The following is a 23,084-nucleotide window of genomic DNA, read 5'->3' on the forward strand; positions in this document are numbered from 1 at the left end:
GAGGCAAGTCTTCACCAAGACTCCAAAATGAAAGGCTCAGCTCCGTGGGCAGTTTGTAAGGAGAGGAAGGGGGAGCGAGTCAAGGAGCGAGGCTCTTACGCCAGTCCCTTTACAGGGTGAACGTGGAGCCCTGCAGCTGTGGATCAGTTTGTCTACATCATTTGCAGGTCAGAGGTGACCCTCAGCTCCTCAGCTGCAAATGGAAGCCCTCTATCAAACAGCCTCTGCCAGAATACTTAGGCTGTGACCTTCCCCCAGTGCAGCTCATTTGAGGCAAATGAGTAGAGTGCTTTCTGTGTGGCAGATTTAAGTTTCACCACTAATTGATGCTGGCATCTTCAGGGGAAAATGCTTGCCATTAGATCAGAGGCCTTTGGGAGACAGCCTCGCAACAAATACATCCAGGACAGGGGGTGGGGATGGGGAGAGTACAGAATGCAACTGTACCCAAAGGAACTGTGGGATGTGCCACAGAGAAGCCAACTGGGGGCTTCTGCCACGTGCCCTTGAGGGCTGCACGTGTGCATGTATGTGCCATGTATGTTTTGATGGCTTTTTTTTCTCACCAGTGTATAATATGTACAGGACAAACCTGGAGCCAAACTGCCTAGAATCAAATCCCAGCTCTGCTGCTTATGAGCAAATATTTAACTTCTCTATTGTTAGTTTCCTTGACTATAAAATGGGAATAATGATGGTACTTTGAGTCATTGAGATGATTCAGTGTGTTAAACACCTCATAACAGTACCTGGCAAGTTGTAAGTAGTCAATTAGCTGCTACTGGTGGTCATGTAATTATTGAAATGATCTAAGATGCATCTTCCACTCTAGGTGGGCCCCTGTGCCGGCTGTCCCCCTCACTTGCCACATCCCCCATGCAGAGGCTCCTGGCCTTCAAGACCTGGTATGGGTGTCTCCCCAGGGAGAGTAGCCCTCATGACTGGCTCTCCCTTCTGTGTTCCTAAGGTCAGGGCAGGGCGGGCCAGAGCATGGACTTTGGAATTGGTTTAAAATCCCAGCTGCAGGGGGATGGGACATTAAAGAGAAGATGCTTAAATGGTTATCAAAATACAGTTAGGAGTAAGTTCTAGTGTTTGATAGCCCAGTAGGATGACTAGAGTTAACAATTTATTGTACATTTCAAAGTAGCTACAAGATGTGAAATGTTGCCAACTCAAAGAAATTATATGTATTTGAGGTGATGAAATCCTAATTATCCTTGATGATTACATGTTATATGCTTGTATCAAAATATCACATGTGTCCTGTATATATGTTTATTTAGTTATCCATTTTTTTAAATACTTTTTAAGGTAGAATATTAACAAGACTATGAATACTCAAAGTTGTGAATGATTGTGTCATTTATTACATTAATTGTTCCATTTAATTTAAATGTATGATCCTCCAAATAAATTGTCAAAATGGTTTGAGAGAACTATTATTATTATTTTTGGAGACTGAGTTTCACTCTTGTTGCCCAGGCTGGAGTGCAATGGCGCAGTCTCAGCTCACTGCAACCTCCGCCTCCCAGGTTCAATCGATTCTCCTGCCTCAGCCTCCCAAGTAGCTGGGATTACAGGCACCTACCACTATGCCTAGCTAATTTTTTATTTTTTTATTTTTTTATTTTTAGCAGAGACATGGTTTTTCCATGTTGATCAGGCTGGTCTCGAACTCCTGACCTCAGGTGATCCACCCGCCTCAGCCTCCCAAAGTGCTGGGATTACAGGCGTGAGCCTTCGTGCCCAGTCGGAACTATTATTTATCTTAGGAAAAATAAGCTCCGGAAATAAAAGGTTCAGCAAAATAATCTGTAACTGTGTTTATATCACATGAATGATTTGCCCTTTCTCCAAAAGAGCATGTAAGAAGTCAGTATTTCTCAAGGGTGCAATGTATTTCCACGTGCTTAATGAGAAAACTATCTAAAATGAAACAAACAAAAATCCCAGCTCTGCCACTTATCTTGGCTAAACTCTTTCGTGTCTCTGAGCTTCTGTTCTTCCTCTGCAAAATGCAGCCAAGGACAGTGCCCACCTTATTAGGATTATGAGGATTTTTTTTGTTTTGTTGTGTTGTATTTTGTTGTGTTGTTTTGTTTTGTTTTGTTTTGGACAGGGTCTCCCTCTGTTGCCCAGGTTATAGTGTAGTGGTACGATCTCAGCTTGTGACATGCAGCCTCGACTTCTGGGTCTCAGGTGACCTCCTACCTCAGCCTCCAGAGTAGCTGGGAACACAAGTGCGCACCATTATGCCCAGCTAGTTTTTGTATTTTTTGTAGAGATGAGGATTAGCCGTTTTGCTCAGGCTGGTCTTGAACTCCTGGCCTTGAGTGATCTGCCCACCCCGAGTGATCTCAAAGTGCTGGGATTACAGCTATGAGCCACTCTGCCTGGCCCTACACACTCTTTAAATGGTTCTTCGTGCGTTTATTTCTCTGCCTGGCTCCAGAGAGCTGGAGACTGTGAAGATACTGTCCTTTTTTTTTCGCATATTGAGCAAGTATATATTGAGCCCCTTATACTATGTGTGGTGCACGTTAAGATGCTGGAGATGCAGCACTGGACAAAACAGACAGAAGTCCTCACCGTCATGTGGTGTACGTTATAACCTGCGGGGAGGCAGATAACAATAGTAAAATGTAAGAACCGTAGTGATTAGTGCTTGGGAAGGAAAAAACGTAGCAGGAAAGGTGGGACATGAAACATCTGGCGTGAGCTTTCACATTTTAGATAAGGTGTGCTGGGGAAGAAGGGCCTGAAGGAAATGGGGGAGGGATCCATGCCGTCTCCTGGCTGTTCAGACAGTGAGAATAGCAAGTGCAAATGTCCAGAGATCAGGACATTCCTGGGAAAGAGCTTGGCTTTTACTCTGAGTGAGGTACGAAGCCATTGGAGGATTTGGAGTGGAGGGACAGGATTTGGCCTTTGTTTAATAAAATAACTGGCTGCTGTGTGGAGAACAGTCCTCGCCCTTGAGGACTTGTGTGCCTTTCTACTAGCTGCCTTTCTACGACTCTTCCTCCATTCTGCTATTCCTTTCTCTGGGTATATACCGAGTCCCCCATATTGCCAACATGGGTTTATCCAAACCTTTCCTTCAGACTTGAAAGCGTGGACTAGCACACTCCAGCATGAGGACAGCCCAGGTTGGGGTCCCGCCTGGAGAATTCAGAACCATAGCAGATGGGGACACCTCCCATCCGACGCTGTCATTCCAAGCCCATCTTCCTTCACACTGGGCTCCTTATCACTTTCACATGGTGTTGTGCCTCCATGTCAATCATCACCGTTCCTGATATGTGGTTTCCTCTCCCACCTAACACATTCCCATCCTTTCCGAAGCCTTCACACTCTAAGCATGCCTGGAGTATAGTATCTGTCCCCTCGCGTCAGGGATGTTGTTTCTGTCTTGTCTTGCCGTAGAAGAGACAGGAGGGAGCTTGCTCTCCTCTCTCTGCCATGTGAGGACATGGCGGCTGTCTGTATGTAAGCCAGGAGGGGGGCCTTGCCAGAAACCGAGTAGGCTAGCCCCTCGATCCTGGACTTCCCAGTTCTCAGATTTGTGAGAAAAGGTGGCTGTTGCTGAAGCCACCCAGTCTGTGATATTTTGTTATGCCAGCCCGAGCAGCTAAGACAGATGGCAAGGTGACTGACTCAGGCATCAGAACACCTGAGAGCCTTAAGGCAGGGGCCCCATCTTTCCTGATTCATCTGCCCCGTGGGACCTGGCACTCCAGAGTCCTCCGTCAAGGATCTTTGTGTCCACATGACCAGAACAGAGCAATTGGGTCAGTAGGAATGGGAATTGAGGCAACTGAAAGTCAGAAGGGCTGAGACAGGTGGACGAAGACGTGGACAAACACCACTTGAGACCCTGGGCTGAAGAGATAAGCTCGCGCTTTTGTGCAGTGCCTGGTCTCGGGTGGTTTACTGTTTGAAATGTAAGCTGACTTGGGTAGCAGACAATCGAATCTCACTTTTTCAAACAAAGATGGTACAAGACCTTGTGATTTCACCCCAGTTTGCGTTCTTTCACTCTTGGCTGGCATCCTTTGGCTATTTAAATTCGGTAGCCTCCCAACAGTTTAAAAAAAAACAAACAAACTCACACAATTTATCTTTTCATGTAAGGTGCAATTTGGCTGAAACAAGACCTTTCTAGTATGTAGTCTGAAGCTCCTGATAACTGAAACAACAATCAGCGTTTCTGTTTTGTGATCTATTTTTTGTTTTAAAAGCTGCAACAGAAAATCCTTTCTTCTGCTCTAGCTGTTAGGAGCCAGCATTTGGGCTGTAGCATTGAGAGAGTGTCTGCCGCAGCTTCATCGATAATGAGGTGTTTCACTTCCTGGGGCTGGGCTCTCTATGGAGAGCACTTACTCCTCCGCAACCCATGAAGCCAGACCCTGAATCCGGGTAAATTCAAAACTCTTCTGAGCCTTGGATAGTCTTAGGCATAGTTCTGGCAGGGTCTGGCCTGAAAAAGTAGGTTGCGTATTTACTGTTGTTTCAATATCACTAACACTAGATGAAGAAGATTAAGGTGAAAAGACCCAGCCTGGGCAGAACTCAATGCCACAGTCTTTGATTGTAAGCTGCCCCCGTCCTTGTCATACAACTCCTGGCTGGGGAGGGATCATGGGGCATTACAGTAAGTATAGGTATTAATGCTAAATTCACCTAGTTCGGAAGACTTTTAAATGGGCAGCGATGACCATAATGAGATGGCGAGGATGTGGTGGTAGCTGTTTGAGTAACAGTAACGATGAGGATAGCTAACCTGATAAGCATAATTTCATGTCACCTTCCCCGTGAGGAAGAGCCTGAGAGGACGCGCCCCTGCCCCACACAGCCAGCCTCTCAGCAGCCCTCCTGGCAGCTGTTCTGTCCGACCGGCAGTAACTTCCAAATCTGAGCCTCACAGAATTCATTTCTGTTTCGTGGATAGCATGAAGGTAACAGTGTGTGTGTGTGTGTGTGTGTGTGTGAGAGAGAGAGAGAGAGAGAGCGCGAGAGCGAGACAGACAGACAGGGTCGCTCCATCACCAGGCTGGAATGCAGGATTTCATACTTCCTATATTTGGGGCAGGAAGCTTTATCACCAGAGTGATCTTAGAAGGGAAGGACTTACTCAGCATTTAAATTACTTAAGCAAGATTACAGGGCAACCCTTTAAACCATTTAAGAAAAAAATGATTTCCTTTTTAAAAAATGGGAATTGCTGTAGGATTGTCATATTTTTTCCTCTTGAAAGTTTTTTTTAAGTAAAAATGAGCCTTTATACTACACCCATGTATGTTCATCATTTAACAAGACAGGTTCAGTGCAGGTCTCCAATCCCTAATCCGAAATGCAAAATGCCCCGAATCTGAATATTTTTGACCACCACCGTGATTCCCCACCTGACCCTGTGTTGGCAGGTCACAGTCAAAACTTTGTTTCACTCACTGAATTACTTAAAACATTGCATAAGGCCAGGCACAGTGGCTCATGCCTATAATCCCAACTTAGAGAGATCACTTGAGCCCAGGAGTTCGAGACCAGCCTGGGCAAGATGGAGAAACCCCATCTCTACTAAAAATACAAAATTAGCCAGGTGTGGTGGCGCACACCTATAGTCCAAGCTACTTGGGAGGCTAAGATGGGAGAATTGCGTGAGCCTGAGGCCGCAGTAAGCTGAGATTGCACCACTGCACTGCCGCCTGGGTGACAGAGCAAGACCCTGTCTCGAAAAAAGAAAAATTATGAAATTACCTTCTATGCTGTGTGTATGAGGTGTATGTGAAACATAAGTAAATTTTGTGCTTAGGCTTGGGTTCCCTCCCCAAGAGAGCTTTTTTTTTTAATTGGAGAGGGAGTCTCGTTCTGTCACCCAAGCTGGAATGCAATGATGCAGTCTCAGCTCACTGCAACTTCCACCTCCTGGGTTCAAGCGATTCTCCTGCCTCGGCCTCCCAAAGTGCTGGGAGCCACCACAGCCGGCCGCATCCTTAAGATACCTCATTATGTATATGCAAATATTCCAAATTCTGAAACACTTCTGGTCCCACGCATTTTGGTTGAGGGGTGCTCACACTGTAATACATCAGTGTGGTTAGGAGCAGCCACCTGGAGTCAGTCTCTTTGGATGCCAGGCCTAGCTCTGCTACCTGATAGCTGTGTGATCTGGAGCAAGTGACTTACTCTAAGCCTCAGTTTCCTCATCTGTTAAATAGGGTTGATGATAAACAATATTTTATATATGCATATATCCTCCTACGTTTAACCAGTGGTTTCTAAACGTTTGAGGCACATGTATAGCTCTCATCTTACTAATTACAGATTAGCCATTCTTAAAGCCAACCTTCTAATATTGCTACTTAAATGCAATATTTGCATCCTGTGTCGATTTTTAAAAAGTGTGATTTAAACTGTTAAGTGGGGCTGGGTGCGGTGACTCTCCCAGTATTTCTGGAGGCTGAGGCAGGAGGATCACTGGAGCCCGGGAGTTTGAGACCAGCCTGGGCAACATAGGGAGATCCTGCCTGTACAAAAAATAAAAAATTAGCCAGTCACGGTGGTATGCATCTGCAGTCCCAGCTACTTGGGAAGGTAAGGTGGAAAGATCACTTGAGTCTGGGAGCTCAAGCTTCAGTGAGCTGCGATCACACCACTGCGTCCGAGCCCAGTGATAGAGCTAGACCTAGTCTCAAAACAAATAAATAAGGAAACTGCTAAACATGTGGCTGAGATGATTTATTCATCTAAGTAGGATGAACAGATTTGTGAGGTTGGGCATAGTAACCATTTTGGTACCGTGACAAGGTGATTGATGCTGGCACCAGAAGACACCTGTTAGTTCAGAGTCTGTGCTTCTCACATTTATGCAATGAGGATGTTTAATGAGCCTCTCCAGCAGGCCAGAGGATAATGCATAGGGCATGCTCCCTGCTATTAGGAGTTAAGAAATGAGAATAGGGGAATTATAGCAGGAGGGAGATTTCTTGTGTTCAGAATACTATGAAAACCCTGAGGAGGGAGCTGGAGTGCAGTGGTGCAGTCATAGCTCACTGCAGCCTGAAACACCTGGGTTTAAGCTGCTCCTGCCTCAGCCTCCTGAGTAGCTGGAACTACAGGCCCAAGCCACCATGCCTGGCCACCATCTTAATCATTTTTAAGTGCATGGTTTAGTATGTGCTAGATCCTTTTACAATTATTCCTCTTTGAAGATTCCTTCCTAGTCTAACAAATTTGTAGAAAACGACTATGGTAGGGGGCTAGCTTAGCTTAGTAGGAGTGTTCCTTAAATGCTTTGTATGTGGATGAGACTGCGAGGCTTCCTTTGCCTCAGACATCTGAAAGTGGCCATCGGAGAGCCGCTTCAGGCGGTCGCTCTCTCACTGATAGAGCGCTTCCTGCATGTTGGGCCTGTATATGTTCCTGTACTCCAGACGGGATCTGAGGAAGGCTCAGTCACGACTCCCTGAACCAGTTCCCACTGTTTAAAACAATGGTCTTGCACCCTGGAAGTGAAGCATTTGCTTTGAGAAATGCAATTGCATGCCTCCTCTGACGTGTAACAGCACGCATTCTCTTTCTTCACTTTCCCACGCCCTCATTTGCCCTTTACAGCATTTGGCTGTTCTTACTCATATATTGGGGATTCAGGTCACAGATGTCCCCAGTTTTGTCAAAGATGTGATATTTCTGTTTCTCATTCTCCTCATTGCTTTTGTGTGATTCTCCAGAGGAAAAGAGGTAAAATCTTTATGCTGCTATTGTTAAGCGAAGTACAGTTTAAGTAAAATAAATTTAGCTTTCTGGAAATTTTCCTTTCCTTTTCTTTTTTTTTTTTTTTAATTTAATTAATTAATTTTTTTTTTTTGAGACAGACTTACTCCATCACCCAGGCTGAAGTGCAGTGGAGCAGTCTTACAGCTCACTGCAACCTTGACTTTGGGCTCAGGTGATTCTCCCAGGTAGCTGGGGCTACAGGCATGTGCCACCACACCTGGCTAATTTTTTGTAGGGTTAGGGTTTTGCCGAGTTGCCTAGGCTGGTCTCAGACTCCTGGGCTCAAGATTTTCAGCCTCCCAAAGTGCTGGGATTACAGGTGTGAGCCACTGCACCTAGCCAAAAATCTCCTTTTTAACTTATTTATTCATGTATTGAGATAAGAGTCACTCTTGTCACCCATGCTAAAGTGCAATGACATGATCTTGCTTCACTGCAACCTCCTCCTCCCAGGTTCAAGCAATTCTTCTGCCTCAGCCTCCCAAGTAGCTGGGATTACAGGCACCCACCACTACACCCAGCTAATTTTTGTATTTTTAATAGAGACAGGGTTTCACCAGGTTGGCCAGGCTGGTCTCAAACTCCTGACCTGAGGTGATCCACCCACCTTGGCCTCCCATAGTTGTGGAATTACAGGCATGGGCCACTGCGGCCAGTCAGAAATCTCCTTTTTTAAATGGCTTTTATATTTTGTCTACTGATGAGAACTTCCTCACTACCATTGTTTTAGAAACTGCTCCTTTTGTGCCATTTAAAGGTTACGCGTGGCCAGGTGCAAGTGTCCGGGCTCAGGCCAGTAATGCCAGCATGTTGGGAGGCAGAGGGGCTAGAGGATCGCTTGAGCCTAGGAGTTTGAGACCAGCCTGGGCAACAGAGCAAGACCTTGCCCCTCTACAAAGCATTCTGTTTTTTCTTACTAGTTAGCTATGCATCACAACACATACCTATAGTCCCAGCCACTCAGGGGACTAAGGTGGGAGGATTGCTTGATCCCAAGAGTTCAAGGTTCCAGTGAGCTATGATTGCACCACTGTACTTCAGCCTCGGCAACAGAGCAAGACCTGCCTCTTAAAAAAGAAAAAGAAAAAAGCTAACCTGATCTTGTTGAGGGATGTGTGCTTATACCCTTTCCCGCTGTCTCTCCATTAGCCCTGGCTGTTTCTCTCTGCCTGTGATTTTATTCGCATTTCAGTCAGATCTGTCATTTGCATCCATGTTCTTGGGTACATGTATCACTCTGCTAAGAAACTGAAGGAATCCATGTCTCCTCCTGACCAGGCAGCGTGTGCTATAGGAGCCAATGTAGACCAATACAGTCATTCACACAGGAAGCTTATGGATGAGATGGGAGGTGATAGACCCCTCGATTCCTGTGGCTTCCTCAGCTCTTTTGTGTATGGAGAATTTCTACATAACAGAGATGAGAGTTTCTTATTAGGGCACAGGTTGGAGGAAAAAAATAAAGCTTTTACTGTTTATTCCACTTATTTTTGTATGAAAAGTAATTTAACAATGAACATATATTACTTTTGTTAAAAAATTATAGAATTGTTAGAAGTAAAAAGTAAAGTAATTTTCTCATTCGCAGTTTGAATTGTAGCTTCCAGAGCTCTCTGTGGCTGTGCTGACCTGTAATAGATCTCAGGTACTGGGCTGCTTTTTCCGTAGGTGGAGCCAAGCTCAACGTGCTGTTCTATGGCTTGCTTTTTCCCACCTACAAATATATAGTGTACATTTTCCTATAATGATAGGCATAAATCAGGCTTTTAAAAAATTGACTGTAGAGTATTTCTTTGGCTATATAATTATTTAATTCATCCCCTGTGAAAAGGCACCATCTTGGTCTTTTGTTAATGTAGATAATACTGCAGCGACTGTCTGTACATGCGTAGACACATGTATACACACACATGCATGTGCATGCAAATACATCTATAGGGTAGATACCTCAGAATGGAATAGGCAGGTGGAGGGATATGGATATTTTATATTTTATAGAAGATTGCCGAAATGCTGTCAGTACAGCACCTCCACTGGCAGTATGTGAGGGCAATAGGTTAGGATACAGTCGTCCAGTCCACCTCTCCACGTGGGTGAATCTCATGGACCTGTTGAGTAAAAGAAGCCACAAATAAAAGAATGCAAATAGAATGTATGTTCTATTTCTATAAAGCAGAAAACCAGAAAACTTACCTGTGCTAAAAATCAGTATAGTGGCCAGGTGCAGCGGCTCATGCCTGTAATCCCAGTAGGAGGAGGCTGGATCGTCTGAGGTCAGGAATTCGAGACCAGCCTGGCCAATGTGGTAAAAACATGTCTCTACTAAAAATACAAAAATTAGCCAGGTATGGTGGCACACATCTGTAGTTCCAACTACTCAGGCGGCTGAGGCAGGAGAATCACTTGGACCTGAGAGGTGGCGGTTGCAGTGAGCCAAGATCACGCCACTTCACTCCAGCCTGGGCAGCAGAATGAGACCCTGTCTCGAAAGAAAGGAAAGGAAAGGAAAGGGAGGGGAGGGGAGGGGAGAGGAGGGGAGGGGAGGGGAGGGGAAAGCGAAGGGGAAAAGGGAGAAATCAGGGTAGTGGATATCTTTCGGAAGGGAATAGAGGCTGGTAGAGGGCACGAGCGGCTTCTGGAATGCTAGGATGTTCTGTATCTTGATCTGTGGGTGCTGTTTACACAGGTGTTGCCACTGTGTGAAAATCCATCACTGTAAACTCCTGAATGTGTATTATTTTTCAATAAAAGTTTGGGTTTTCTTTAAAAAAGAAAAAGCATCTAGTCCCAACACTTTCATTTTAAAGATAAGACCCCAGTAATTGAAGGGTCTCCCCACTGTCTTGCCATATGCAGCTGAGGGTTTCTGAGAGCCTTGTGCAAGAAGCCAGAGCCCTGGCCTGCCTTGCCAAGACTGACTAGTGATGCTGTTGGCAGTTGGAAAGGCTGTGAATGTGTGACAGTGTCTCTCACCTTGAGGCCCTTGAAAAATAATGGAGTGTCTCAGAGCCAGCTGATGTGTCAAATGGAGTTTTTGGTTTTATAGCTTATGCTCTTGTGTTTAGGGCAGAAATTCTAGCACAAGGTCTTACACCCAGGCAGTAGACAAGCTCTGGAAGGTTCTGATGGGGGAAAGTTTGGCTCTCTGTTACTCTGACCAACCCCTCTTTCTTTTGTTTTTGTTTTTGACCCTGCTAGTCTCAAACTCCTGACCTCGGGTGATCTGCCCACACTCAGCCACAGTGCTGGGATTACAGGCGCGAACCACCGCGCCCAGCCCCAGCCTGGCACTCTTGATCCTCCTCACTGCAGCCTCATCTTTCCTGTTCTGCTGCCGCTTCCTAATCCTTTTCGGGCTAGCCCGTTTCAGAAAGTTGTATCTGTTTTCGTAAAATTATTTGCTCAGAATAAAAGGAAAGCAGATTTCTGCTTCATTCTTCCTGGGCCTGCTTTGGGAGGGTGGTGAGTGGTGAATTCCAAGGAGTTGTTTGCATGGTATGTGATCCTGAGGTGTAGAAGATTCTCAGCATCCAGGATTCCTTACTTTTCTGTGGGGGTTCTATCTGGAAACCTTCTGTGACTCAGAGAATAGTATGATGTTTGAGCACTTCCTGTGGTCAAAAACTGTTGCTTTTGGTTGGAAATTATGCTGTGTTCTGAGCACTTGCTAGCACGCACACACTGTTGACTGCTTGTGCTGGTAGCGCATCTGTGTGGGGTGCCCTAAAAATGGACACTCTCTCAACAGAAAATTCCCCTTCATCACTTTCTTCCCTTGTGCTTCCCTTCCTCTGTGCCTTCACTCTGGCCTCAGCTGATCCTGTCTTCCAAGCCCCATCTGAAAGCGTGCCTCTTCTCTGATGACCATCCTTGTTGGAGTTGACCTTGCCCTTCCTCCTGTGGACACCCATGCCAGTTGTGTGTGTCATCTGTTCAGCAGTCATCTCGTCCTGACTTTTAGCTTATCTTTTATTATATCTAAGTGTGATCTAACTTTTCACCTTTATCTCGTCTTCCTGTCACCTCGTAAGAGGACACGACAGTGCTGTTAATTTTTGTATCCCCCATGTAGTATGTTAATCACTGTCCTCCATGTAGTATGCTTTAATAATGGTTTATTGCTGTGATTCTGCTTCACAGATGCCACCAGATGCCATGCTGTATCATCGGACATGAGATTGTTTTATTTATTTATTTATTTAGAGATGGAGTCTCGCTCTATTGCCCAGGCTGGAGTGCAGTGGCACACTTTCAGCTCACTGAAACCTCCGCCCCCCGGGTTCAAGCGATTCTCCTGCCTCAGCACCCAAGTAGCTGGGATTAGAGACGAGTGCTACTACCCCAGGCTAACTGTTGTATTTTTAGTGGAGACGGGGTTTCGCCATTTTGGTCAGGCTGGTCTCAGACCCCTGACCTCATGATCCACATTGGCCTACCAAAGTGCTGGGATTACAGGCATGAGCCACCACGCCTGGCAAAGATTATTATAAATTAAAATTTCAACTTGTAATTTATTTTGTGAACCTGAGCAGGTGACATCAGTTTTTGTTGTTGTTTGTTTCGTTTTTTTTGAGACAGGGTTATTTTGCTCTGTCACCCAGCTGGGGTGCCACAGTGGTGTGATCATGGCTCACTGCAGCCTTGACCTCTTGGGCTCAAGTGACCCTCCTGAGTAGCTGGGACCACAGGCCTGCACCACTAAACCGGCAACTTTTTAAAATATATTTTGTAGAGATAGGGTCTCACCATGTTGCCCAGCTGGTCTTGAACGCCTGAGTTCAAGTGATCCTCCCATATCATCCTCCCAAAGTGCTGGGATTACAGGTGTGAGCCAGCATGCCCAGCCAGTGGCATCATTCTTTAAGTCTTCCTTTACACCATAGGCCACTTCCCCCATTGAAAAACTAACAAAAATAATTCTCAAGTTTCAGCTGGTTTCAGCTGACCTTCTGAATGTGTGATAGTGTTTGTTTGATAGCAGAAGGGCTGATGTGGCTCATTGGAGCTTATGGAAGGGGGTTTCACCAGGGTAAAATAGGTGAATATGTGAATCCGTTGATAAAAAAGAAATGGGCACAAGCCAACATGGACCCAGAGAGAGAACAAAAGTCTCCAAAACTCGCAGAAATGAAGCCTTTGGTAGCCTGTCCAAACACAGAGCATGGATCTAAAGTGATGCATTTCCCTTCATATGTTTAGTCAGTTATCACAGTACCACTTTTTCATATCCTTTTTGATTTTGTGACAATTTCTTTATCAAATATCCAGTTCTTAAAATTGAGTATTTTCTAAGATTTTTCTTGTTTTACAGATTTTACTTTCTTATTTTCATATCAAAATTATGTTTCCCAAATTTTTACTCTCAAAAGTGTTTTAATAGTGGTAAAATTAATCTTTTTCTCTGGGTTTTGTTTGTTCGAGACAGGGTCTCACTTTGTCACCTAGGCTGGTGTGCAGTGGCACAGTCATGGCTCACTGCAGCCTCGACCTTCCAGGCTCAAGTAGTCCTCCCACCTCAGCCTCCCAAGTAGCTGGAACTACAGGTACACATCACAACGCCCGGCTAATTCTTGTATTTTTTGTAGAGATAGGGTTTTGCCATGTTGCCCAGGCTGGTCTCCAGCTCTTGCGCTCAAGTGATTCTCCTGCCTCATCTTCCCAAAGTGCTGGGATTACAGGCATGAACCGCCATACCTGGCCTTAATTAATCTTTTTCAACTCCATATCTCATTCCTCATAATTGCTGTCTTTGCCAGAATATTCTTTAGCCTCACAATGTTTTAGATTTTACAGTCCTAAAAGAATAATTGAACACCTGTTATATGCCAGTTCCAGTAGATGCTAGAGGGTACAAGATGAATAAGACTATTCATATTGCCCCTCTTCTGTGGTCAAGACCAAGTCAGTAAAGGAAGAATGAGCTGGAAACCTTCCGTCTTCCCAGCCTCAATACCTCACTTCACTTGTACCTCCAGCAGCCCCTAGGGTCTACTTTGCAATCTTCCAATTTGCCGTATGTGATATTTTCTATCAGATCTTTTAAAGATATTTTTGGTTTTTGGTTTTTTTACAAAATATATGATTTTTGGTCTTTGTTTAGTGCATTTTTGCCATTCCATTGAGATTTTTATTTTATTTATATCTAAAATGCAATTGAGGTCAGGCGCAGTGGCTCACACCCGTAATCCCAACACTTTGGGAAGCCGAAGCAGTAGGATTGCTTAAACTCAGGAATTCAAGACCAGCCCAGCAACATACCAAGACCCCGTCTCTACAAAAAATTAGAAAACTTAGATGTGGTGGTGCACACCTGTAGTCCTGGCTAATTGGGAAACTGAGGCAGGAGAGTCACTTGAGCGTTGGAGGTTGAAGGTGCAGTGAGCCATGATTGTACCACTGCACTCCAGCCTGAGTGACAGAGCAAGACCCTGCTCCCTCCCCCTGGCCAAAAAAAAAAAAGCGCCCAGGCACAGTGGCTCACACCTGTAATCCCAGCACTTTGGGAGGCCAAGGCAGGCAGATCACCTGAGGTCAGGTGTTCAAGACCAGCCTGACCAACATGGAGAAACCCCATTACTACTAAAAATACAAAATTAGCCGGACGTGGTGGTGCGTGCCTATAATCCCAGCTTCTTGGGAGACTGAAGCAGGAGAATCACTTGAACCCAGGAGGCGGAGGTGGTGGTGAGCAGAGATTGCACCATTGCACTCCAGCCTGGGCAACAGGTTTGAAACTCCATCTCAAAAAAAAAAAAAAAAATGCAACTGAACATCTTTGTAATGTATGGTCCTTCATTCCAAAGACTTGACACCTGCATTTTTTCCTCTTTTTTTCATGTGTAGTCATTATCGTTGCCTTACTTTCTAGGGTTGATGGGATGGGGTGAGTGTAATAAGTTACTCAGTCTATAACATATCTGGCCTATCAAGTATAAGAAGCCAAGAAGATCCTGGGGAAGCCTAACGCCAGCCCTCACTGGAGAGATGACTGCACACATCAAAGAGGAAATTAGTGTCTCTCCGCCGTCAGTGCGCCCAGTGCCCATAGGCTGCAGGGCTTCGTGCTGCAGAAGGCAGGGAGCTTGCTTGCTTGGAGTCTAGGGTGGAGGCTTGGTCTAAAAGACACATTGGACTCTCTAACAGGATGGAAGGAATATTCTAGGCATGGAAGGTCGGTCAGTGAAAGGCAGGTAGAGAGGTGAGAGGCCGTGTTGAACACATAGCCATGTGCCCTAAAACCCGCTAAACGTCAGCCTCCAGCAATTGGACTTAGCCTGGGCTTTTCGGATTTTTTTTTTTCTCAGATCCCTAGAATTGTAAGGAAGTGCTTCTGCATGGGGAGGGAAAGGTCAGGCCACAGGAACTCTGGCTCCCTCAGCCTTAAGGTTCAGTTTAAGATGTCATTTGGAAGAAGGATTTTCTTACTCGTGAGAAAGCTTATCAGCCCTCACTGTTACCATTAGCGGGAAGGCAGGGTTTGAAGGTTTTCATCCCAGAGTATCTGCTGACCTGTGTCAACAGCGTGTCCTCCACGTGGGGAGGGGGTCTCTCCCTTGTTACCTCCACACTAGTCACCCTCATCGGTCAGTCCCATTGTTTTACCACCTGTGTTTTCAGTCTGGCCCCTGCCCTGCGTTTCGTCTCTCACCCGCTTGGTTTACTGTCATAGCCTCTTTGTAATTGGCCTTCCTGCTTCTGGTCTCATGTCCTTTCAGTCCCTTATCTACACTGCTGCAAATATCTTTCTAAAATCAATGGGGGGATCGCATCGCCTTCACCTGCTTAAAACTCCTCAGTGATCTGCATCACTCCAGGAGGAAGTTTCGTCCTGTTACTTACCAGCGGCATGTGGTCCCTGCCCACTGTCTAGCCCTGCCTCTTGCCATTTCCTTCATCCACTCCAAACTTCAGCTCAGATTAAAACTACGCACAGTTCCTTAAGCTGCCATTATATTTCTCACCCACACTGCCTTTCCATACCGTTCCATTTCTAGAGTTCCTCCCAGGTCCTTCCCTGACCTGCTCTGTGAGCCAGGGCTCCCCACTGTGTCTGTCACGCCCTGTGCTTTCCCTGGGAACAGGTAGTTCACTGTATTCCAATTGTCTTCCTTCCTCAATAGATCCTAAGTTCCTTGAGGGAAGGGACGGGGTTGTCTTCATTGTCTCCTCTAAGCCAAGCAAACAGGGCTCTAGTAACTGATGATGAATGACTGAATGGCATAGATACACTCCCAAGACCTCTCCCCTCAAAAGCTCCATTCAGTGCTGAAAATGTGGAATTGTATACATAGAGAGGGAAGAGGAGGAAGATTCATATAACACTAAGGCCTTGAGCAAGGCAGCAGCATCTGGGCGGGAGCAAATGCCCAGTGTTTAGTGTAGGGGCAGAGCGTGTGTGTTGCTGATAGTCAGGGCGTTCATGTGAAACGTGTAGGTGGGATGTCTAAATAAATGGGCTTGGACAGAAGGAGCTGTGGGTCAGCAGAGCAGGAGAAGAAAGCGAGGGCATCTGCTGGCAAGGCTGATGGGAAACCTGGTGTCCCCAGCTGGAGGCCTCCAAGAAGAGTCACGCACATCCTTCCTGAGTTTGGGGAAATACCTGTAGGTCACTTAAGAATTTGGGTTCAAAATAATATGGAGGCCACATTATTCATAACAGCCCAAAAGTGGTAACAACGCAGTTAGCCCACTGGTGAGTGAATGGATAACAAGACATAATGCATTCATACAGTGGAACATTATTCGGCTGTCAAAGGAATGAAGTCGTGACCTACTACAGACGGATGAACCTTGAAAACATTATGCTAAGTGAGCTAAACTAGGCACACAAGATCACATGGTCCATCATCCCATTTTCACAGAATCATCTAGAGTAGGCAAATCTATAAACATAGACAGTGAATTAGTGGGCTGGACATGGTGGCTCCCGCCTATAATCCCAGCATTTTGAGAGGCCGAGGCAGGCAGATCACCTGAGGTCAGGAGTTCAAGACCAGCCTGGCCAACATGGCGAAACTCCACCTCTACTAAAAATACAAAAATTAGGCAGGCATAGTGGCGGGTACCTGTAATCCCACCTACTCAGGAGGCTTGGCCTGCAGGAGAAGCGCTTGAACCTGGGAGGCGGAGGTCGCAGTGAGCCGAGATCGAACCATTGCACTTCATCCTGGGCCATAGAGCAGGACGGTCTCAAAAAAAAAAAAGAAGAAGAAGAAAAAAGTAGATGAGTGGTTGCCAGGGGCTTTGAGAAGGGAGGAGTTTGGAGTGGCTGCTCATGAATACACAGTTTTTTTGGGGTGTTAATGACAGTGTTCTAAAATTGTGATGATACTTGTGCAATTCTGAATGTGCTAACAGCCATCAAATTGGATACTGTCAGTGGGTGAATTATATGGTATGTGAACTATATCTCAATAAAACCATTGTAAAATAATAATTATAAATAAATGGAGGAGGGGTGGATAGATGTTTTACTCCAGGTTTGCTACTTACAATTTTCCACTGAGTCTGCAGTAGCTTGTGTTTTTTTTTTTTTTTTTGAGGTGGGTCCTTGGAGAAGAGACCTGCTCTGACAAAGGATCCTCGCTGCCTGGTGGTTTCTCCTGTCTGGCTCATGCACGACTGCTTGAGGCATGCTCCGCTCTCAGGAGCAACCAGGGGGTGAGGGAGACAGCACTAGTGTCTTCAGTGAGCGTCTGCATCCAGGCCGTGTGAGCCGTGACACACAGACCCTTAGAGAGCACTTGCTTCCTGCAGAGGTCTCGGGGCAGAGGGTTCTGCCCTCAAAAACCACCAAGTGATTGTTCTCTGTGGGTGTCATCAGCTCAGAGATGTAGCACGTCTCTCCCGGGTTCTCTGAAGGAGATCTGCTCATGCCATGGTTGGATTTGTCTGCTGCAGGTGTTACTGGGCTCAATTCGGCAGCTTTGTTTTTCCATCTGCCTTCTGTATTTTCCTGGAAATGCTTCTGTCAATGCCCTCTCCCACCTGCCAAGGCAAGGTGAAGCAGCAGCACTGGGAGAGCCAGGAGGACCCCCACACACACCCCAGAGCCACCACTCTGCCTCAGCTCTGCTGTGGCTTCTCTGTTTCCCCTACTGAACCGTGAGGAATTAGGGCAAAGACTGTCTCTTCTTTTTATCACCTGTGATCCCTAGTAGGCACTTAGGTATCTATTGAAGGAATTAGTGAATTTTTCTTTCCATGGACTGAATTAGATTGGGACAAAGAAAGAAAGTCATGGGGTGCAGGGTGAATTCTTGGGGCTTGATCACTACAAGATCTCATCTTGGCTTAAGTCTGTCAACATTTTTCTTTTTCCTTACCCAGGCCTAAGCTATTTCTTTTTTTTTTTTTTTTGAGACGGAGTTTCGCTCTCATTACCCAGGCTGGCACGATCTCAGCTCACCGCAACCTCCGCCTCCTGGGTTCAGGCAATTCTCCTGCCTCAGCCTCCCGAGTAGCTGGGATTACAGGCACACGCCACCAGGCCCAGCTAATTTTTCTTATATATTTAGTAGAGATGGGGTTTCACCATGTTGACCTGGACGGTCTCGATCTCTTGACCTTGTGATCCACCTGCCTCGGCCTCCCAAAGTGCTGGGATTACAGGCTTGAGCCACCGCGCCCGGCAGGCCTAAGCTATTTCTGTTGGCAAAAAATTGGATACAAGCTGTGTTTCACCTCTTAATGCTGTGGGATATTGCTGCCTCAGGGGCCATCCTTGCTGTTTACCAAAGTATTTGTGATTTGAGGAACCCAGTGCAGTGTAGTGCAGGTAGCATGGGGAGAGCAGACTCACACCCATGCAGTCTCTAACTTGAAGGACTGCGCAAGCAGGCATGTTTCTTACGTGGCGGGGCTTAACCTAAGGTCTGCAGATAGGCTATTGAAGTCTGAACCCCTCAACATTACAGCGGAAATTTCATGTGTGAGCACACACCCAGGTGTACACATGCACTGTGGATGGTGCAGTCTCTACCCTTCATCAGGTGATCAGAGTGAGGGCATCTCCTACCCTGAAGAAGTCAAGAGATCACTGTCCATCCTCAGCATTTGCAGAAACTTTACCACTGATCCAGAGCAAGCCAGGATGATGATGCAGCCTCATTCTCAGGGGGGTATTTTGTTTTTTTAGAGACGGCGTCTCACTATGTTGCCCATGCTGGAGTGCAATGGCTATTCACAAGTGCAATCCCACTATAATCATCACGGGAGTTTTGACCTGCTCCGTTTCCAACTTGGGCCAGTTCACCCCTCCTTAGGCAACCTGGTGATCACCTGCTCCCAGAAGGTCACCATAATGATGCTGAACTTAGTGCAGACACCCGATCGGCATAGCGCACAACAGCCCAGAACTCCTGGGCTCAAGCGATCCTCCAGCCTCAACCTCCCGAGTACCTGGGACTACAGGCATGCGCCACCGCGCCAGGCCTCAGGGGGTTTATGATCCAGCAAGGATGAAGATTTTGCCTTAACCCATTTAGAGCCACAAAAGGAGGCCAGGGAGGGCTGGAAGGTAGAGTTGTTGGGACTTAAAGGATGAGCAGAAATAGAATGATTGAGCCTAGATAAATCATCTCTTCACTGCTTTCCGTGACAGGAGACTGCATAGCTTCCCTGTGAGTCCGTGGGCCTCAAAGTGGTTATAACTGACATCTAGCTTGACTGTGCCCTGCCATTGGATCCTCTCCAAAACAGAGAGTCATTGTCACGTACACTTACATGACACACAGTGACAATAGCAACCAACAAACTGTTTCCATGTGGCAGAGTGGTAGAACCTGGTTCATTTCCAGTGTCTCACCTCCATGGTATGGATTAAAAATAGACAAACTTAGCTGGGCGCGGTGGCTCACTCCTATAATCCCAGCACTGTGGGAGTTCGAGGTAGGCAGATCACGAGGTCAGAAGTTCGAGACCAAGCTAACCAACATGGTGAAATCTCGTCTCTACTAAAAATACAAAAATTAGTCAGGCCCACGTCTGTAGTCCCAGCTACTTGAGAGGTTGAGGCAGAAGAATCGCTTGAGCCCAGCAGGCAGAGGTTGCAGTGAGCTGAGATAGAACCACTGCACTCCAACCTGGGTGACAGAGCAAGACTCCATCTGAAAAAATAAATAAATAAACAAACTTCTGGGGGTGTCAGGGTGTAATGACTCGCTCAGTTTTATCCTTCCCTACAGAGAGGTGACCTCACACACATCCATCTCACTTATGTTTTTATGTGATTGCAGGAAATAGCTCCCAATGTTAAGAACACTTTGATGGGTGATGCACAGTTCTTCAGAAAATACCAATCCAGTTTTTCCTGGAATTGCCCTCAAGAAAAAACCACCAAGCTTGTAAATGGAAAAAGGCTGCTAAGTGTATTTTTTGCGGGTTGGTCGGTTGGTTGGTTGGTTGTTTTGATATGGAGTCCCGCTCTGTCACCAGGCTGGAGTGCAGTGGTGCAATCTCGGCTCACTGCTACCGCTGCCTCCTGGGTTCAAGTGATTCTGTTGCCTCAGCTTCCCAAGTAGCTGGGTCTACAGGCAGCCGCCACTATGCTTAGCTCATTTTTGTATTTTTTTAGTAGAGACGGGGTTTGGCCACGTTGGCCGGGCTGGTCTCGAAATCCTGACCTCAAATAATCCACCCACCTTGGCCTCCCAAAGTGCTGGGATTACAGGCGCGAGCCAGTGCGCCAGGCCAGCTAAGTGTTTCAAGTAAGTAATGTGCATATATTTTCATCTTTATAACTAACTGAGAGCAAATTACAGAGTTGCCCTGATGGGAAACGGCAGGACAAAAGGCCAACTATTTCTTGGGCTGATTTCCTACAGCTGTTGGTGAACTCCCAGATTGCTTAATCTCACTGGGAAGTGCTCTTTCTTTAGACGTAGCGTGCGGCACACAGCCTTTCGTGAGAGATACCAAAGCAGTCTCTGAGGGCAGCATGACAGGTGCGGCCCTGAGCAAGTGCCTTCACTCCCGAGTCTCCATGTCCTTGATTGAAAAATGAAGATGAGAGTCGCTTTCTTGCAGAGTGCTTGCGCATATTAAAAGAGATAATGTGTACCAAGTGCCAGGCTGGAGCTCACATTGCCAAGTCCTGTGCTAAGTGTTGCCATGAGTCTCATGTAAGCCTCATAGCAACCGTATTAGATTGCTGTGATTTCCAATTTTCTGATAAGAAAAATGGGATTCAGAAGGATGAAGACAGGAGCTGGGATTCAAACCCAGAGTCTGCCTGCTAGCCACCCTGCCTGCCTTCACTGGAATGACTTGAAGCCCACAGAAGACAAATCAGGGGGAGTCCTGGCCACTCAGAGAAATGGAAACAGGCAGATAGTTTTCGACTCTGATCTCCTGCACTGAAGATTTACTTCCAACCTCTGTAACTGCCTGAGAGATTTTTTTTCTTCCTGACAAATTCCTTTTCTTTTTTAAAAAAAAATTGAGACAGACCAGACGCAGTGACTCACACCTATAATCCCAGCACTTCGGGAGGCCGAAGCAGGTGGATCACCTGAGGTCAGGAGTTGGTGACCAGCCTGGCTAACATGGTGAAACCCCATCTCTATTAAAAATATAAAAGTTACCTGGGCGTGGTGGCACATGCCTATAATCTCAGCTACGCGGGAGGCTGAGGCAGGAGAATTGCTTGAATCCAAGAGGCGGAGGTTGCAGTGAGCTGAGATCATGCCACTGCACTCTACCCTGGGTGACAGAGCAAGACTCCATCTCAAAAAAAAAATTGAGATGGAGTCTTGCTCTGTCACCCAGGCTAGAGTATAGAAGCATAATCACAGCTCACCACAGCCTCAACCTCCCAGGCTCAAGCAGTCCTCCCACCTCAGTCTCCCAAGTAGCTGGGACTACAGGTGTGCGTCACCACACCCAGCTAAGGGTATTTTTTCTAACACCACGTCTTCAGCTTTCTGACACTAACTCCCAAAGTTAGCATTAGACTCCACCAATTCAAGAGCTCAGTCCCACAAAACTGCTCTTACTTCAGACGCCAGTTGCAAGTTCTGGGTGACTAACCAGAAGTCACCTTACCCACACTCTGTCCTGCTTGCCTACAGCGTCAGGTGTTACCATCCCATTCCTCCTTGGGCTCCGTAATTTGCTAGGATAGCTCACACAATTCAAGAAAAGACTTTACTTGTATATGCTGATTTATTATATAGGATATAACTCAGGAACAATGAAATGGAAGAGATGCAAGGGCGTCGATGCCCCAGGAGCTTCTGTACCCTCTCTAAACACACACCCTCCCAGCACCTCAATGGGTTCACCAACCCAGAAGCTCTCCAGATCCTGTCGCTGAGGGTCTTTTATGGCATTCCAGGACGTCCGCGTGATTAATGAACTCATTGGCCATTGGTGATTGAGCTCAATCTCCAGCCCCTTTCCCCTCACTCCCAGGGGTCAAGGGTGAGGATGATAGTCCCAACCCTCTAATCAAGATTTGGTCTTTCTGGAGACCAGCCCCCACATCCTGAACTATCTAGGGGCCACAAGAGTCACTTCATTATCATGAAACTCAGGTTTGGTTGGAAGTGGCTTTTTTTTTTTTTGGAGACGGAGTCTCTCACTGTGCCTGGGCTGGAGTGCAGTGGCGAGATCTCTACTCACCACAACCTCTGCCTCCTGAGTTCATGTGAGTCTCCTGCCTCACCCTCCCGAGTATCTGGGATTACAGACGCATACCACCACACCCAGCTAATTTTTTGTATTTTTAATAGAGACGGGGTTTCACTGTGTTGGCCAGATTAGTCTTGAACTCCTGACCTTGTGATCCGCCCGCCCCAGCCTCCCAAAGTGCTGGGATTACAGGCATGAGCCACAGAGCCCAACTGGAAGGGGCTTGTTAACGAGTAACAAAAGATACTTCTGTCACCCAGGAAATTCCAAGAGTTTGGGGAACTCTGCACCAGGAGCCAGGGACAAAAACCAAATATATATTTCTTTTCTGCTACACTGCCCCATCCCCTCCCACAGGGTTCCTAAATTATAGACCTCGCTGGTGGGCTTCCGAGGGTGCTCAGGAGAGGAGGCTGCCAGCCTCTCCAGCTGGAATGAGCACCAGGAAGGGCCCAGCCCGGGCCTGGGAGCTCAGAGGCCAGTGTGCTGAGGCAGCACAGGGAGAATCCTGGGCCTGCGTGGGGCTTGTTCCTCGCAGTGCACCCCATACACGCTTTATTAGCTAATCTCCCGTGAGCCAGAGGAAAGCCCCTTTCCTGTCTTCCCTGCTTTAGGCTGATGAAGCTGTGAGTTTTATAGCATTAGACTGAGCAGATTCAGAATTTTACCAAATG

The 23,084-nt window shown here is 46.5% G+C and overlaps 1 protein-coding gene across 3 annotated transcripts in view; it reads left to right on the top strand.

The window, feature by feature from the left end:
* ARHGAP35 (Rho GTPase activating protein 35) overlaps positions 1-23,084 on the top strand; it is a 135,255-nt gene that overhangs the window by 88,016 nt on the left and 24,155 nt on the right. The window contains exons 4-5 of one of the 3 annotated variants that reach the window (XM_078360212.1): positions 17,322-17,439; positions 20,016-20,037. The exons of the other annotated variants lie outside the window; for them this stretch is intronic. Coding sequence (XP_078216338.1) covers positions 17,322-17,439; positions 20,016-20,022 — 125 coding nt within the window. The 3' untranslated portion in view covers positions 20,023-20,037. Of the gene's footprint in view, positions 1-17,321; positions 17,440-20,015; positions 20,038-23,084 lie in introns of those variants that run through there. 3 annotated transcript variants of the gene reach the window in all.

This window comes from Callithrix jacchus, chromosome 22 (assembly GCF_049354715.1).
Source record: "Callithrix jacchus isolate 240 chromosome 22, calJac240_pri, whole genome shotgun sequence".
Classification (NCBI taxonomy): Eukaryota; Metazoa; Chordata; class Mammalia; order Primates; family Cebidae; genus Callithrix; species Callithrix jacchus.